At 30.5% G+C, this 19,307-nt stretch overlaps 1 protein-coding gene across 1 annotated transcript in view; it reads left to right on the plus strand.

Annotated features, from left to right (window-relative positions):
* kz (putative ATP-dependent RNA helicase kurz) overlaps nucleotides 1–19,307 on the plus strand; it is a 25,864-nt gene continuing 6,557 nt past the window's right edge. Inside the window, exons 1-12 of the mRNA XM_014427637.3 lie at nucleotides 1–239; nucleotides 314–490; nucleotides 1,955–2,248; nucleotides 4,513–4,955; nucleotides 5,033–5,222; nucleotides 7,721–7,936; nucleotides 8,621–8,756; nucleotides 10,456–10,666; nucleotides 12,222–12,384; nucleotides 13,971–14,203; nucleotides 14,973–15,193; nucleotides 17,618–17,857. Of these exons, the coding sequence (XP_014283123.1) occupies nucleotides 159–239; nucleotides 314–490; nucleotides 1,955–2,248; nucleotides 4,513–4,955; nucleotides 5,033–5,222; nucleotides 7,721–7,936; nucleotides 8,621–8,756; nucleotides 10,456–10,666; nucleotides 12,222–12,384; nucleotides 13,971–14,203; nucleotides 14,973–15,193; nucleotides 17,618–17,857 (2,605 nt within the window). The 5' untranslated portion in view covers nucleotides 1–158. The remainder of the gene's footprint in view (nucleotides 240–313; nucleotides 491–1,954; nucleotides 2,249–4,512; nucleotides 4,956–5,032; nucleotides 5,223–7,720; nucleotides 7,937–8,620; nucleotides 8,757–10,455; nucleotides 10,667–12,221; nucleotides 12,385–13,970; nucleotides 14,204–14,972; nucleotides 15,194–17,617; nucleotides 17,858–19,307) is intronic.

A 19,307-nucleotide genomic window follows, 5' to 3' on the forward strand; every position in this document is an offset into this window, starting at 1 on the left:
GTTACCTTCTCTGTACCAAAAGGTTATAAACTTACCATTTTCACGTGTTCTTTAAGTTGTTGTTCATTAGGGCTTTAGGCCGTAAAACCCATCATTATCGCCCATGTGTTCTCTAAGTTTGTTCTAAGTAGTTTTACTGTTATTCAAGTATTTCAACCATGGGTAAAACTAAAAAGCGCTATAACTGGAAATCCAGGCAGGTTGTTAAAACAGAAATTGATAAAAGTGAAGAAAAGAAGGTATTAGCGATTTTCTTCCATTTTATTAATGTTGATCATATTTGAACTGAGAACTTATTTATTTTCTTTTATAGATTGAGGTAGACATTCCTTCTGTGGGGCGTTATGATGAAGCTAATCCACTTGTCATTCCTTCTAAAAAGCGACAAACTAAATTGGAAATACCCAAAACTCAAGTAAAACGTCTTTTATCCAAGAAGAAACGTAAGGAACTTGAAAAAATCGTTGAACGGAAGAAGAAAAAAGAAAATGTAAGTAAATTCTCATTAAATCTACTAAAATAAAGGATTAACTTATTGTCATACCTTACAACATTTGAACAGTAATATGTAATTAGTTGAATTTAATATTGACTTATTAACTATACATAACTTAAGGAATTTTAAAATGAATCAAGAGTATATTTATTCTCATCTTAGGAATGTCTATGAATAAATTAAAATTAGGTGTAATTCACTAATTATGTGGCTAAAGCATACATAATACCTTAAAATTTAAAAATAGAAAGCTTATTTTAATGAATTTATCCTATGTGTTTGTGTTACATTGCAAGAAGCATAGTTTTAGTTACCCCCATGCTATTTAATTTCTGGAGAAGTTTGTCGGGGGGTGCGGTCAGCAAAGAACAACATAAATAAACAAAACCATATTTATTTATTTTATGCCGACGTTTTGACCTGAGTTTCAGGTCATCATCAGGGGTTATGGTGTTGAAGGTAGGCCTGCAACTGATCGGTTGTTCTTTGCTGACCGCACCCACCCGACAAACTTCTCCAATCTTTAATCTACGGTCAACTATCTACACCTCGCTATTTAATTTCATATTCTATGAGAAAAGAAATATTCAACAATTCTAATTATTGGAGATTGGTTTACTTCAACATTGTTTCTTTCATCTCAGGTTGTCTTGAAACTAAACATATGTTACTTGTGATTTTTTTTTATATATTTATTTTTGAGATCTCGAGAAAAAAAACAATTTTTCTTGACAAGGATTACAGATACTTTCTTGCTTTCTTCATAAATTTATTAACCTCTCCTTTCAAGTGTGTTGTTTAACATTGAAGCAGACTAAAAGCATGATACCTTCACCTACTTTGTTGTGTTCTCTCATATAAGTGTTATGTCTCAGAAATGTGAACATGTCGTTTTAATGAATTATGGTTTAATAAATTGAAATCGTGTAAGTCTGGATATGGTTTAGAAATAATTAAAATTCCACAATATTTTCTTAGATTGTTAGTTTTGTTACATAAATTTAATATTTCTATTATTTATTGTCATTCACTATAGTTTCATGACATAGTCGAGCCCAGATTTGTATTTTATTAGCTTAACGATAGTTTTTAATAATTTTCATTAAGTAACAAAAAACCAAGGCTCAATCTATATCTTATACTGACAGAGGAATACTATTGTTATTAAATGAAAATTTGAAAAGATGATTGAAATAACATTTAAAACACAATTCACAAAAATTTCAATTGATTCCTTATCACATATTTGGGTTTAATTAATGATATTTTTAACAATATATATTGTAATAAGGAATAGAAGTAAAATTAAATTTAGAATTAGATTTGTCAGATTGTTATAAAATTTAGAATTGTTTAGGTATCTAAATTTTTATCAGGTTTCCTATTACTCCTTCATTTATTAATAATAATGTGTATATAAATTTTTTAAACCTATATTTATTCAAGCTTTGATTTTAGCGTGCAGCATTGTTAGAAAGTCTTGCAAAAGTACAAGCGAAACCAGAAGAACTAAGTAAAATGGTGTCAATTTCAACAGCTATTACTAAAGGATTGAAAAGGCGCTATAGAGATGATGACCCTTTTGATAGTGAAGGTGTAGATAAAGTAGTGAGTGCTTCAGGAAAAAATGATAGTCAGCAACCTATTAATTCCATTAAAGGTGCAAGAAAAAGACGCAGATTGCTTGAAGTAATAAATAATTTTGATAAAAAGAAAAAAATACATGACCCCAACATTGTTGGCTTTACTGAGGTAATATTTTTTTGTTCTATAATTGGAAACATTAGAAATAATTACTTTAAGTTAGTTTGCAATAATATTGTTTTAGTAAATATAATCACCTTTTATATGTTGAAATCTTATTTCTAAAAAGTGTACTCATTTTTATGACCTTTTTGACATTTATGTGTACTAATGTGGGAGCCATTGCAGTATTATTGTTGAGAGATGATTCATTATTGATATACTTATTTCATTCTCCGAATTATTATAAGCAAAAGTATATAATTTGAGAATTGTCTTCCTAAAGTTGATACATCTAAACCTATGATTCTAATTATTTTCAAGGCACCCCTCCACTAGGTGGGTATTGCTTATAGCAATGATTATTGAAGTATTATCCTTCGTCCTTCAATTTTAAAATTGTCAAATTACACATTTTTTCTTGATTCTGGTCGGCACTGCATAGTATGAAGATCTTGTGCTACATGATCTCATATATTTTTTTATAACAAGTGAGCACAGATAGCTTGAAATGGGTAATCTTTCCTGTTTATGTTATGAAACATGGTTTCCATTTTTCAGTAACAAATTTTCCATAGCTTATTAACTTAATTAACTAAATTTTTCAGTCCTTATTAACTTAGACAACTGATAACTCAAAAGCTTTGAGTAATATACTGTGCCTTTAATGTATTTAATGTGAGAATATAATGAAAATATTAAGTGTGTGTATATATATATAAATATAATTGACCGTATAACTTAAAATATGAAGAAGATGGTCAGATTGCGGTCAAAAAAGAACAAATAGTTTTTTAACTATTTAATGTCCGACGTTTCACCCCACTTTGCAGGGCTTCATTAGGGCTAAAAAGATACAAAAACAACTAAGTACATTACAACATAATATAATGTAAATTAAAATAATAAATAATAAGTGTTTTACTTAGGTTTATACCTAACTAACTGTATTTTTATGAAAAAATAGAAAGTTTATTATCATTGGTAAATTGAAAAAATAAATATAAACTTAAAACATGAACTTCCTTTGCAATTATCAGAAAAACCTGTTCCAGGTTTTATTATGTTTTTTATCTAATTTTAATGAAATGCATGAATTAAATGGATTTAATAATATTTTAAAGGTCATTTTGAGATTTATTGATCATTCAAAAATATAAAATTTAAGTTAAATGGTTATTTCTATCTGAATTTCAATGATGGATTTACATCAGAGATAACATTGCTAATAACATATGACATTAACATTTCTATTTCTAAACAATATGCTAATAATATTTAACTTCTTTTATGCTTATTCGTGGAAAATGTTAGTTTGTGGCCACAGCAAAATGTGACAAAAATATATTACTAACATTTTTGTTAAAAATGGAATGTTTGTAACATTTCACTATTGACCATGGTAAATAGTAGGCATCAAAATTTTAATAATAAAAATGACTTAACATTTTACTTCTATGTTCTACCATTATCATTGTATTTTCTCTGAAGACAATTGACTTTTGCACCATGTTGAAGTTTATCAGAAGAATGTAATGGAGTACTTTATATTCCTTTAATATGCTCTCAAATACAATTTTGGAGACTTCTTTAATATATGTTTTTTTCCTTGCCCTCCCTCCATTGATGGATTGCGCCTCCAGTGTCCCTCTTTAGTTCAGGTGATCATTTTTCAGTATTTGGGGTGTTTTCTAGGTAGAAAAAAATACCATAAAAATTAGAGTTGGTTTTTAATGATTTATGAACATCCTTAGTCCCCTCCAAATTGAGTTAGAAAACTATGTTTTTGTGGGTCTCAATTTTTTATTTTCTCTCCTTATCCCACATCCTTTATTGTTGAAATTTTTAAGCTTTAAGGAAACAGTTAAATCACATTTTATATGTTTTCCAAATATAAACTAGGGAATGGAGCTCAGAGTTCCTGAGTAATGAAGCTCTAATGCTTACTTTTTTAATAATATTTTAAATCTTATCCTAACTAATTATATTCTTTATATCATTCTGCTGCAACACTTTATTTCCATGTTTCTTATTATTTAATCATATTCCCAGAGCCAAAGATTTTATTTATTTGACAATTTAGTGAATGATCTCGTATAAGCCTTAATGGTTGTAATGAGATAATGACTAATTCAAACTAATTTATCATTGTTGGTAACTCTGCCAGGATATATTTAACAATATATAAAAGTTATAATTAAGATAAAATTATCTCAACAGTATATATTTCTTTGCTACCACTACCATTAGATCACTCATTGATTTTCTTTTAGTCTTCCTCTGAGGATTCCTCTGATGATAATGATGAAGCTAGCGAATCCATCAAGCAAGAAATCCTGGATGATGATAAAAATGAAAATCCTGAGTCTGTAAATGAAACTGTTACAGTTAATGTTGAAGAAATTTCTAAAAGTACTGAGGAAAAGCAGGATGATGCTAAACAAAACACTAACGACAAGCTACTACAAAATGTCAATGGTGGAGCTAAAGTAGAAGTTAATAAAAAAATATCTGTAGCAAGCATTCCTGCTGTTTATGTACCAGTTGATAGAAAGCCAGAGATCCAAGAAGCTAGACTAAAACTACCTATTCTTGCTGAAGAACAAATAATCATGGAAAATATCAATGAAAATCCTGTTATATTGATTGCTGGTGAAACTGGAAGTGGCAAGACTACACAAGTCCCACAATTTCTTTATGAAGCAGGCTATGCAAGGTGACTTAAAATTTTTGTAGATCATTACTGTTTTTTTTTTGTTTTTTTTACATTTTAGTGTTAGTTTTTGTTTTTAGGGATGGAAAAATTATTGGAATTACAGAACCTAGGCGTGTTGCTGCAATTTCAATGGCAAAGAGAGTTGGTGAGGAGTTGAACCTGAATTCTGATGAAGTTAGTTATCTCATTAGATTTGAGGGTAATGTTACCCCTAACACTAAAATAAAATTTATGACAGATGGTGTATTATTGAAAGAAGTTCAATCCGTAAGTCCATTTACTACATTTAATTAGACGTATTAACAGTCTCAGATTTTTTCTAATATTAGAGTTCTGTTTCTTTCATTTAAAAAAAATCAGATAAATTCAACCTTTTTATTTGTTTTATATACCTACAAAAATCAAAATTATTTCTTAATTATAATATATATTTTCAAGATAAAATAAAATCATTAGGATAGAGATAGAAAACATGAATTGAAATTATTGTACTAGTTGCCCTGCATTGCCTTCCAGACACAAATCTAAAAAGGGCTTGGTTGTTCAGTACCAAGTTGTTTGTGTTCAGAAGTATGTATGTATATATATTTAAAGTATACCTAGTCTGCCAGTTAGAAACATATACTGAGTTTCATAAAAATTAGCCAAGAAATCTAAAGCCTTGGTGATCTTGGACTACCTTGATCAGTCCTTCTGTTCCTTGACCAGTTCCTTTAATTATCTGTGATTATAGATTATAGACTAAACTCAAACAAGTAGATTTCTTTTTTTTTTTTTTAATGCTACAAAGATTTTTCATTTTATTCTAAACTTTGCACATTCAGTAAGAGTTTCAAAAATCGTTCTAACTGTAATCAAACATTTTTAAAAATTTTTATTGGCATGAAAACTTATAGGTTTTTAATGAAACATATCAAGAATCTAATTTTGATGTCTGAACATTTTTTTTTTCCCACAAAGAAAATACAAAAGTAGTTTAATAATGAAAATATTTTTCATTTCATATTAGAAAAATCCTGCTGATTATTAAGCAGTGGTTTATTATTAAATTAATTATTTGTTATATCAGTTAATAAAAAGGTGTTTCAGAATTATCATATCTAGCCTAAAAATAATTTTTAAAATCAGAGGATGGTAATCACAAATTTAATCATGGAATATCCTGTGACTGTGTTACCAAATTAAAATAAAATCAACTCATTTATATCAGAGAAGATTCATGGACGTTGGACAGACCGATTATTTCTGAATTCTATGTGTCTTGAAATATAAAACCTTAGCTCTTAAGTGAGGGGAAGTTTAATTATTTCTTACATACACAGAATGGTGGTTACATAATAACTGTATGTCTTTTAGTTCTACGAATACCCAATAAAACAAGGGAAAAAAATTCTCAGAAAATAAAGGGGAAATCCAGCATAAAATAATCAAATAATAAAGGATCATGGAATTTCGATAACTGTTGCAGCTCCTTTAGTAAATTCCTAGAAAAGATTATTTACCTAATTATGTATATACATAGAAAAAGGTTAAATTGTATTTTTTATTTATTTCAATGAAAAATATAATTTTAAAACAAGTATATTTTCCCAGTAATTTAACTTAAGCAATATACATAATTTAATAATTACATACATACTTTGTATTTAATATACATTTTTGTTAGTGCTCTCATATTTTCTTTAAGTACATTTAAGTATCTAGGTACACTAAGAACTGAAAATAATTTAATAGTGGAGGAACTGAAAGCAAGGATGACCACCCAGAATAGATGCTGCTTTGCCATGAGAAAAATTCTGGATTATAGAACTATGTCTCATAGGATCAAGATCATGGTGTATGAGAGAATTATAAGACCTGTTGTCACCTATGGTTTTGAAATCTGGGTGATATCTAAGGTATCAGTGTGTGACCATGGACAGTAGAGAATCCTAACGTAAATATGAGTTAATTGTGCCAGTTGTACGTGTGCCTAGGGAATCAGTCCGCAAACGCTTACTCAAAGATCGATTTGGTGGAAAAAGTGGTAGAGGAAGACTACGCTTGAGGTGACTAGATGAAGTGGAGGAAATTTTGAAAAATATGGACATTAGAAGATGGCAAATACTTGTATGAAATAGGAGAGTGTGGAGGAAGATTACAAGAGAGTCCCAGTTTCCCCACAAATAAATAAATGTTTCTCAAAATAAATCACCCACAAATTTAGTTTTGGAATTGTGTTCTTTACTATTGTCTTTTATAGTGGAGTGAAAAATAAAGATGTGGAATAAAACTGGCATCTGTGACCAGAGTGACATGCATTAATTAATTAACTTACATTAAATTTTGATGTCATTTTCCTGAACCTTTGTAAGATTGTCAGTCATGATGGGTTTCCATTAAAAGAAGTTTCACTGTAATTGTATTTCTATATTATCATCAACTATTAAATGACCTCAGTATCAGTTCTAATTTAAATATATCTAAAGGACAATGAGTTACTCATCTTTTAAAATTTTTCAAAATCTAGATTAAATCTGAGTGGAGAGTGAAAAGTAATCATTTGAATGTCCTTAAAAAGTTTCTTTATGACATTACTTAATCAAGTATAAATTATTTATCTTAACCATTATGAACAATCAGTACCTTTATTTTGATGTGAATGAATTTGTTTTTAAATTTGTGAAAATGGTATTTATAAGTCAAATATTGTGTTGTTAAATTATTAAAACATATGAATTTGAAGATTGATATTAAAATTGTTTATCATAAAATTCTATTTTTAGGATTTTCTTCTCAACAAATACTCAGTAATTATTTTAGATGAAGCTCATGAGAGAAGTGTTTATACTGACATTCTCATGGGCCTCCTTTCTCGTATAGTTGTTTTACGAAATAAGCGAGGCATACCTCTGAAATTAATTATTATGTCAGCTACTCTAAAAGTGGAAGATTTTACAGAAAATACTCGTTTATTCAAAGTTCCTCCTCCTGTAATTAAGGTAAGTAAGAGATAAAAGATTTTAGACAGATTATTTTGATCATTTATCCTTTATTTCCATTGATTAGAAAAACAATGCTACATGAACTTTTTTTATATTTCTATGTATAACCCTTCAGCGGATAGGTGGGAAACTGGGCATATTTCATTTGTTTATTACATTTTATCTCTTTAAACTTTACATTGAAGTCATTCTTATGGCATAATTAATTTTCCCTCCAAAAAAAATTGAATGATGGAACCCCAGGTACACGACCAGTCATTACATATAACTTCATGATTTACAATGAAATGTTTCAAAACAGTATATAACTTATTTCTCTTAAGAGTATTACTTTATGGGGAGCTATTTGCCGATTAAATTTTATTATTTTTATTGAATTCTTTTTTCTTTATTTATTATTATTTTATATGGTTTAGTTAAAATATAAAGTTTTGATCTCCAAGGTTTTCTTTTTATGTTAAATAAAAATATTACCTTATAATTTGAAACATTCCAAAGCTGTACTGTGTTATTCTATTTTTCTCTTAACATTTACATTATTTATAGTATTTTTTTAATATATTTAGTTACTGAAAACTGTTTATTATAAGGTATGAGAATTTATTGTAGTGATTCAACTATTGTAGTTATATTTCAGTATCATCTAATCTAAAATTTATAATATAAGTACTATCATTATAGGTAGAATCTCGTCAGTTTCCTGTGACTGTCCATTTCAACAAACGAACAAATCCAGATTATCTAAAAGAGGCCTATAGAAAGACCTGCAAAATACATACTCAGCTTCCTGATGGTGGGATATTAATCTTTCTCACAGGTACGATCTTAAATATTAGAAACTATGATTAGGTTTTATAATATAATTATAACTTTATTTCTCCCTTTTAAATTTACATTATATGAGGGCTATCCAGAAAGTAACAGACGTTTTGAAATAAACAATTCACAAATTGAAATCTCAAAGTTTATTATATACATTTGAAAGGTACACTCAAAAGCTATTTTCTACATAATTCCCATTCATACCATAGCACAAGTTTTTCAATACCCTCTCTGTAGAAAATCCTGCCACTTGTGAAGTGCTGTCTGTGATTCGGTTTTTGTTGGCTCGAAACAACAGGCCAATTGAAATTTATCAATTTAGGTGCATCAGTCCCAAAAAACAGTAGCCTTTCTTGCTGACAGTGTTTGTAAACACTTTTGTGGTTTCTTGGGAGAATGTCTGTGCGCCCATTCCATCGACTGCTGTTTTGTTTCACAGTTGACATGTTTCACTCAAGTCTCGTCCCTGGTTACGATACAATCCAGAACTGCATTACCATTTGTGCTGTATTCTTGGAAAAAGGTCAGTGCTGCAGCCAGTCTCTGTTTCTTATGGTCTTCTGTTAAAATTTTCAGAACTTACTGAGCACAAAATTTGTGGTAACCAAGCTTTCCCACCGCAATTTGATGCACCAAACTCTGTGAAATTTGGGGAATATGTTCCAACAGTTCTCTAATTGTCAAACAGCGGTTTTCACGAATTTTGTCATTGATTTGCATTACCTGGTCGTCAATCACAAGGCTAGACCTACCACTGCGGTCCTCGTCGTCAACAGTGGTACGGCCATTTTTAAAATAAATGCACTATTACCTCACTCGGCTTTCACTCATTATCCCCTGCCCGTAAACATCACAAATCTGACAACAAATTTCAATTGGCCTTTTGTTTCGAGCCAACAAAAACCGAATCATAGACCGCACTTCACAAGTGGCAGGATTTTCTACAGGGAGGGCATTGAAAAACCTGTGCCATAGTATGATAAATGTCTCAATTTGAATGACAATTATGTAGGAAAATAACTTAAGAATGTACCTTTCAAATGTATATAATAAACTTTGAGTTTTTCAATTTGTGAATTGTTTATTTCAAAACGTCTGTTACTTTTTGGACAGCCATCGTATATTCAAACTTTGCACTGATCATTTGGTTTTGAAATTCTAAAAATTAAGCTCTTGCTGTTTACTGGAATATGAATTCTATTCATTTCAATAAATTTTTTTTTACTTATATATTCAAATAATTATTATTAGTGAGAATACTTTCATTTTATTCGTGTAATTTATAAATCAATTTCATTTCTAAATAAGAACCTACAAATTGACTGGCTTCATTTTATTTTTACCAATGTAATGTTGGATTAAGTTTACTTCAACTTGTTATCCAGATTGTATTTAATTTTTTTGTTATTATTTTTCATATAATAAATTCCATTTAAATATAGTTCAGTTTTATTAACAGAAATATACCTGATCATATTTTATATGATTTAGTTATTAATTTCTTTTTATATTTATATATAGTCATTTGGATCAATTGAGAGATGTGTATTTAGTGCTCAATATTCATTTATGTTTTAGTTTGTTCCATAAATGCTTACAAAATGTGGACTGGCAGCGATAGAGATGAATAGTTGTGTAATGAAACTAATTGTTAATGAATAAAACATTTTCTATCTATATTTTTTATTTTATAGGTCAACAGGAAGTGAACACTTTGGTCTCAAAATTGAGGAAAGCTTTTCCTTATCGAAAGATTACTAAAAAGTCAGTTGCTACTGAACAAAGTACTGAAGAAAAAGAAAAGGAAGATGAAGAAGATGAATTGAATCTTGACAGAGTTATCCAAAAAGTCAAAAAGAAAAAGAAAGAAACTCCTGTGTCTCTTCCTGAAATCAACCTTGATAAGTGAGTCATTAATGATATTTTTTTTTATAAATTTCAAAATTTCAGATTATAACTGTCCAACTTTTTATTTTAGTGACCTGCTTTAAAATAAACACCTGAACGAAAGTATCACATCACTTGATCAATTGTGTCTAAAATTATGCCACTGTCCTGTGTAGACTAACTTATATTTATTTACAGATAAGTCAGCAACGATGAGCTATTAACTAATGTAAACAACAGTTATTAACTTTCTATTTTAATTCGAGACAATATTAATTATCTCAGTCCATTTCAAGATTTACATTGGGTGATTTATTCACCCTTAGAATTAATCATTTTTTTAGCTCAAATATTTTTATTTAAATTGTTTTATTGCTTTGTTGTGAATAAATATAATACATCATTAACTTTATTGAGGGCAATGATGATTCATTTCATCATGTTGCATCAAAAGAGAATTAGCCAGACACATTGTCGTTAACCCGACAGTGGTCTCCAGGACTGTAAAATATTACACCACAAATGGAGACCCTTTCGAAGTGTACATGATTACAATACAAACCAATTTATTCAATTTCATATTCTAATAAATGGAATATTTACTGCCAATGAAGTTAGAAATTTAATTTAAGGAGTCTATGTTTCTCTAATGATAGTTACAAGGATGTTGAATGAAATTTATATAACTGCCAGAAGACTGACAGTAAATCCACTTTTCACCAGAAATAGATAGTCCAAAGACTTTAGTGTGGTTGAATTGATTGGTTAAATGAAGACTGGGCCTGTGCATATTGAGAGATGAGTCAAGATTCACTTTAAATACACTTCATGTAAGGGAGAGGGTGTGAAGAATACCAGGTGAATGATATTTATTGTGCAACATAATATATTTATTTATTGTGCAACATATCCCCTCGAGTGAGTTAACACAAAAGCTTCTTGATGGTGTTGGATGGAATTGGAAATGAGGCATACACAGAGTTACACATTACTCTATAAAAGGTTTCAGATATCTTGAAGATGTTCTTGAAGAATATGTGATATCATTTGAATCATTTATTGGGAATGATTGTATGCTACTCCACCTTAAGGTGATGCTTCACACTGGTCAAGTCATGTCTGAGGAATTAAATTGAGCTGAAATTAGGGTTTTGGGTTTTATACTAAGAATTCCAGACCTTTTCCCATTATACGATGTCTGGGATATGATGGAAAGAAGACGTGTAAGGAACCGTCAGGTTCTCCAAGGATTCCTAAGAAGTTCTAAAAAATTAATTTTTTTAATGCCTTGATGACTAAATGGAATTATCAGAGCTTAAAGAGGAGTCTCTGAATATTGATAGTGAACCCTTATTTCATTTAACTAGTAATTTTTATTTTTGTGTAAAAATAGTTTATTTTTTACTGTTATTATTCCTTTTTTTATTAGAATTATATTCTTTGCTTGTGATGATACCAAACTAAAATATTCCACTAAACATTTCAAAACCACTTTTTTCATAAAGATTTCAATGATGTGATCCCTTTACACTTTATTTAATTATTAGAAGAGAGTTAATACATATTATTTCAGCTATGATGTTGCACCTAATGATGATACTGAAATGGACATTCTTGCAAGTGATGAAGAAGCTGATGAAGAAGATTGGGAGCTTGAAGGGCAGAAAGTAAGCAATGCTCAACCGCTTTGGGTGTTGCCATTGTATTCAGTACTACCATCACGGGAGCAAGCTAAGGTAAAGTTTGATCATCTTCTGAGTGAGGATAAGGTCCTTAACTTACCAAATGTCATCATGATATTATGTTTTAATGATGCTATTCAGTTCTAAATAATGTAAATACTGATACTAACTAGCAGAAAGCCACAATGTTTATCAGTAGTGTATTTGAGCATTTGAACAAAATCATCATTTGGCTTCTATGTTTTGAGTTAATAATCCAAGACTATCTGGCATAGGTCAGTAAGGGAATAAACTTAGTCTTATATACTACTTTTGTGACTTTTTTTCCTAGGAAACCAGCCTTGAGTGAATGGAAGCATTTGCCGCTTCTTTAATTCTCTCTTAGAATTCTCCATTTATCCAGCTGTTTTTGTTAAGGTGGGCCCCAAGTACTTGAAATCTCTAATGTGCTCCAGCTCTTCTCCCTTCAGTCATATTATTTGGTCTCCTCTTTCTTCTCTTCATATTCTCCTTACTTTAGTTTCATTTGTGTTAATTTCCATGTTAAACTGGTGCTATTCCTCTTGTCGGATTCTGAGGTTGAATTGAAGATTTCTTTTGTTGTTGCCAAATTCAAATATGTCATCTGCATATGCTAGGAGTATGAGACAGACTATACTTAATTCTCTGTGACCCAGCCAATATGGTCTCATTTTCATCTTTTCCCTCAGATGCCAGGGGATTTCCTTTTGATTCAGTGTCATGTTAAGTAACACTCTAAACAGTAGTAGGCTTGGACTGCAACCTTGCCTTATTCCCTGGGTGCTCTAAAAGTCCTTGGAAATGTGGTTATTAGTTCTCAACACATTTCTTTTTTTCTTATATAAACTAAATAAAGCCCTCATCTGACCTGTTTTGACCTCTTCCAGTGCTTTGGGAATTCACCTTCCTGACCTTCCTTGCTAAAATATACTTACTGGTTGTGCTACTAGTCTAAAGTTAAAAATTATTCCAAATAGTTATGTCTGTTAGGAACAATTGATCATAGAAGTCGGAAACCTGAATTTTTTCTAATATGAATGTAATAGTGAATTAAACTCCTAACTAAGTTTGGAATTTGGCCTTTCTGCATCAAGCCGTGGTTAATATTTATAAAGTTAGTTTATAATTTAATGATAATCCTTGTTATTCTAGTATATTTAATTTGATATAAGAAAAAAGTAAATATTGGTTGTAGGCATTCAAGACTTTGTAACTACATATTTGAATATCTTACAGAATAAACAAATAATAGACTTTAATTCAGAGTGGTTCTCATTTCAAAGATTGATAGAGTTGCGCGGTTTTCGTTTCCTACCATCAATATATGAAATAAATCATAATTTATTTATTTTTAAAAAATTGGAAGATGGTCCATGTGATGGTCATAAATGGTACTAAAATAGCAGAAAAACTATTAATTGGTAGCTGATGTTTTCCCCCAGTTTTCAAGTCAAGAACTTTTTATCCAGGATTCAGCCCTGCAAAGTGGGGTAATATGTCAGCTTCTAATCAATAGTTTTCTGCTATTTTTGTTTAATTTGCCTTTCTTTACCGCCATATGGATCATATTCCTACAATTATCACATATGGTTAACAAATAATCTTCCAATACTTTTTAGGTATTTCAAGAACCTCCTGAGGGATGTAGACTTTGTGTAGTGGCTACAAATGTTGCTGAAACTTCACTCACGATTCCGGGTGTAAAATATGTTGTTGATTCTGGCAAAGTTAAGGCTAAGTTATATGATAAAATAACTGGCGTTTCAGGATTTTCAATCACTTGGGCAAGTAAAGCAGCTGCTGACCAAAGAGCAGGCAGGGCTGGTAGGACTTCTCCGGGTCATTGCTACAGGTTAAATAATTACCTTACATGTCTTTTAGAAATAACTGATTTGAATTTTATTGATTTTACTTTAATTAAATATTTATTTAACAGATGGAATTGTGGGAAAAAATGTTGTGACTTATTTTAACCTATCATTTTTATGCAGTCCTAAAAATGTTAGGTACTTAAAAAATTAAAAAAGAAAAGAAAACAGAACTCTTCTAGCTAGAGTGTGATTTCATAAATAATTATTTGTAATAATTCTAATATCATTTTTTCTATTTTCAGTTTCCAAATCTTTTATTTAAATTATTGATACCGGATTAGAATTAAACTTTGATTCTTTTTTACTTTCTAATTACTGTAATGTTAAATACTTTACTACTCCTTTAGAAAGAAATTAAAAGTAAAATCCATAATGATGAGTTCATAGTTGACAGTGGATTATATAGAAGATGATTGGAGGTCAGTAAAGAATAAGTAAAAACTTATTTATTTTATTGGCATCAACAAATAAATAGATAAGTAAAAACTTATCGATGTCCTTATTTATTAAGGACATAGATAAGTTTATGTTATGAGGACTTAAGGGCGCTAATAAATAATGTTTTACTTACTAGTGTTCTTCACCGATCTACATTTACTCCCAAAACACCCTGCATATCTTAACTGCTATAATTTACTAAGGATCTTTGTTTTAATTCTGTTTATATAATCAAGGAAATTTGTTTTTATAACTAGTCAAATCACAATTTTTTTTCTACTAGAGTGCTAAACTTAATCTTGTATATTTTAGGTTGTACTCATCTGCTGTTTTCAATGATGAGTTCGAAGGATGGACTGTCCCTGAAATGCAAAGGCGTCCCGTTGATGAACTTGTTCTTCAGATGAAATCGTTAGGCATTCAAAGAGTGGTTAATTTTCCTTTCCCATCTTCTCCTGATTTAGCACAACTAAAATCAGCTGAACAAAGACTTACTTACCTGGGTGCACTGGAGAAAACAACTAAAAAAAGAGGTTAGATTACATGGCATTATGTCAAATTTTATTTATAGATGTTGAGAATTAGAATAGTTTAAGTAATCTAATTTATAAAAAAGGTATTTGTTTATATGTTTGTGAATGAGTGTACCCAAAAGTTCACCTGGTGTGTGAGGAAAAGTTAGATGGAAGAGGGGAGTGAGTGAACAGTGTGTGAGTGAGTAGCGTAAAAGAACTAAAAGAAAATCACATCAAGTGAGTCACAAGCAGAGAAATGTAGGAAGATGCATCAAGAGAGGTCGCAGAGAAATGTAGGAAGATGCATCAAGAGAAGTCACAGAGAGTAAAAAGTCACAAGAAGTGGCTAAAAGACTCTGTATACTTATACCCCCGCCACAGTATTTATCCATATATTTTGTAATGTTTATATTATTACCAGAGACCCTAACGGCATGGTCTGCATGGATGGCAAATCGTTTCCGAAAGTAGACAGTTTCAAATACCATGGCTCCACAATAACATCAATAAATGATCAATGGACTGAGATAGACCAGCGTATAACAAGCACAAACAGAGCCTTCTCTCTGTCAAGAATACTGAAATCCCAAAAAATCTGAAACTAAGGGTGTGCAATTCCATGATAAAGCCAGCTCTCAATACAGCTACGAGACCTGGGCTCTAACAGGTACCTTAGAAAGCAGAATTGAGTGATTTGAATGGAAAGTCCTCCATACAATTTCGGAAGCGATCTGGGACAAGAGCCTTAACACATGGAGGTGAAAACTAACAGTGAACTGCTTGCAGAGACTGGTCAATCAATATCTCACAATATGAAGGCTAGGAGGTTAAGATGGGTGGGATTTGTGGCTCAAAGCAATCCATCAGGACACTTCTACACAACAATGAATGGTAGTATATTAGGACTGTTCAATATGAAGTGGTGATAGTTTATCAGGCCCTGTGTCTTTACTGTTTGAATCGAAATATTACCATATGAAAAATTATATCGTGTATGTTTTGTTTCTCAAAATTATTGTGTTCTACTTCAATGGACGGTCATTAATACTAGAAGTGTGGATTTAATGCAATGCGTGGCAATGTTTCTTCAGCACGTCCTGGATAGGAGAGTTGTAGCAGGGGTCATTTTCATACTTCTGAGGAAGGTGAGACGGTAACCGAAAAGGAGATATCGGACAACCTTGTGTTCTGTCAGGAGTACATCCAAGGATTACGTGGGGTTCGAACTAAACTTTATTTTATATTCCTCTTTTGTATAATAATGTAAATTTAGTTAATAAGGTTAAGCTAGGGCATTTAAGTTAAGGTTAAGTCAACCTATAAGTTTTATTGTTTTTTTTTTTCATTCTGTGTACATGAAACTTTTGTACATATAGTTCTGCTGTTCTTTCTTATGCATATACACTGCTTTCAACTTGTTAATTTACTTTTTTTTTTTTTTTTTTTTTGTTCACTGAATATTACGATAATTCCACAGGTGGGTAGGTAACACCCCTAAGGTTTTCTGTTATCTACATATAAGGTCATCATTTGTTAATTGTGTATATAGGGGTATATTGTGAGTACATTGTCATCGTTTCGGAGTTTTCGTTATTTGTAAAGGAAAAAATAATGTGGCGCCTAAGAGACAATTATTCTTTATTGTTTTTTTTTTTTCCTTTTGCGATTTTTTTTTACTGTAACTCACACGCTTCCCGCTGAGCATGAGCAAGTATAAACAATAAATATATAACTAAAGATAAATCAGAATTTGTGGTTATAACAGCATAAGGCCCACATAAAAGAAAATACTTCCTTCCATCCTTTAAGTAACCACTACCAATCAAGAATCACTGTATGATCAACTTATGACTGATCCAGACCAGGGCAGAGAATGAAGAGCCATCCTTCTCAAATGATGGGCAAATGATACGAGTAAATCTCACAAAAGTCTAGATCAAATTACCACTTTGTGAAAAAGTATTACAGGAAGGATAGGAGAGATCTTTGAACCTTTTGGATTCATCTGGAGTCGCCATGGTGGATGGCATATTTATAAACACCTTTGTACATTAATATATCCTCAGCTTCTCCACTCAATCTTGTACATTCATTGCAACTGGAACACAAAAAATGCACCACTAAACGCTATCCACAATTCTAGCAAGGAATATCACACAACACTTTGTCACTTTAACGCTAAACCCTTTCAGCCAATTATGGAGTAAAACCCTAAACTTTTTTCTTTTTTTTTTATGTTTATATTATTACTAGAAAATAATTTCTTAAATCATAATTTTTTTATGATTAATCATTTTATTTATATCACCCCAATTAAGGAAAAATACAAAATTTTAGCTACTTGACTTAACAATCAGGTTTCACCCCTCTTTTCAACATTTTTCTAACATTTAATGATATTAGAAATATATTTGTCCAATTAATGTCTTGTTATAATTCTAGGTGAAGACGGTTGGATTGGTAGATTGACACCCCTCGGTGAAGCCATGGCAAAGTTCCCAGTAGCCCCCAGATTTGCCAAAATGCTTTGCCTTTCTCATCAGCACAATTTAATGGAATATACAATAACCCTTGTCGCAGCCCTTTCAATACAAGAACTTTTGTTAAATGATAATGAGAGCCAAAACAAAGTAAGGAATCATAGGCTAAGCTGGGCTGGACAAGGAAACTCAAAATTATTAGGTAAGTTTTTCATTATGAATTTGAATATTGTATTTTTATTTAACTCTCCTTATGGTAAAATTAGACATAATTTAATTCCCCAACTATAGAATCTAACTCTCCAGGATTATACAGGTTATTGTTTCCTGCATCTTTTATATTTTACTCTTGGCTTCTTTTAAGAAAGTTACCACCTATTTTGTATTAGTCCATCGACAAGGGGAAGTTAGTTAAGGAACCAAGTGCGAGTGCACCTGCACTGATAAAGCACAGACCTGAGTCAGCAATCCTAAGCCTTTATATTCCTGCTCCGATCTCCCATCAGACACTTGCGTTTCAGACAGTCACACATTCTAGTTCCATTATATCGTATTCTCTGTATTATTTATAGTTAAAGTTTATAATTAATTTATAACAATTGTAAATTCTATTTTTTCATAAATAAACATTTTTTTAAAACAATTATTGAGGCAGTTACCATAATTGTTTATCAACCAAAATTCAGTAACTGTAATAACAATTTGGTTTTAAATACTATTAGCTTGAGTAATAAAACTTGATGATTCCAAATGCATTATGTTTAATTATTCATGTTGTGTATCAGATATCTGCGAAATAATTATTTCCTTCTTTAGAAACAGTTAAACAAGAAAAGATCAAACTTAAAAACAAATTCTGGGTCCAGTGAAAAAGGTGGGTGTCGATCCATTTTATTTTTTAAACTTTTATTAAAAATTTATTTTAATTTCCATGATTGTAGAGATGTTTCTGAGTAATTTTCAAGATAAAAGACCTTTAAAAATACCTTTTAAATCCAAAAACAATTATAATGTTTTTTTTAAAGAGTTTTATTAATAATGATGAGTAATCATTGAATTACTTTTCTTCCTCGGAGGTGTGGGGTTTTCATTGTTCTTTCACTCTATAACATGTTTTCAAAAACAATTTTCATTTGACTCCAATTTTACCCTTTGTATTTGGTATTCAGTTATTTCATGTCATTGACTGTCAGATATCATTCAAATCCAGTGCCTTCTTGTCAGGAATTTTGTATAGTTAAGAAAATACTGTTAGTGTCAGGAAAAATTGTCAATTTCCCATTTTTTAAATTTTTATTATTGAAAAATATATCCAAATTTAATTGCTTTGATGTCAGTTGAAATTCTTTGATTTGTGATAACTAGAAATGGATTCTATGTCTTAATGGGTTTTTTTTTTTATTTTATTTATTTATTGATATTTACAACTGTATAAAAAAAAATACAACCAGTAAATTTGATCATAATGACATAATGATTTGATACAAGATGTAGAGAAACTACCCAGTAGTAGAACTCTAAAAACAGTTTACAATATAAGGTCACGAGGCCATCTTCTTTTCAGGCACCTCGGAGGATTGCCAAGAATGGAAGAGGAAGCAAGGTTAGAAACGAGTGGGTTTGGGTGGTTAGGGAGTTTATTATGGAAGGAA

The sequence above is a fragment of the Halyomorpha halys genome, unplaced genomic scaffold, assembly GCF_000696795.3.
Source record: "Halyomorpha halys isolate HHAL.00 unplaced genomic scaffold, Hhal_1.1 Scaffold659.1, whole genome shotgun sequence".
NCBI lineage: Eukaryota > Metazoa > Arthropoda > Insecta > Hemiptera > Pentatomidae > Halyomorpha > Halyomorpha halys.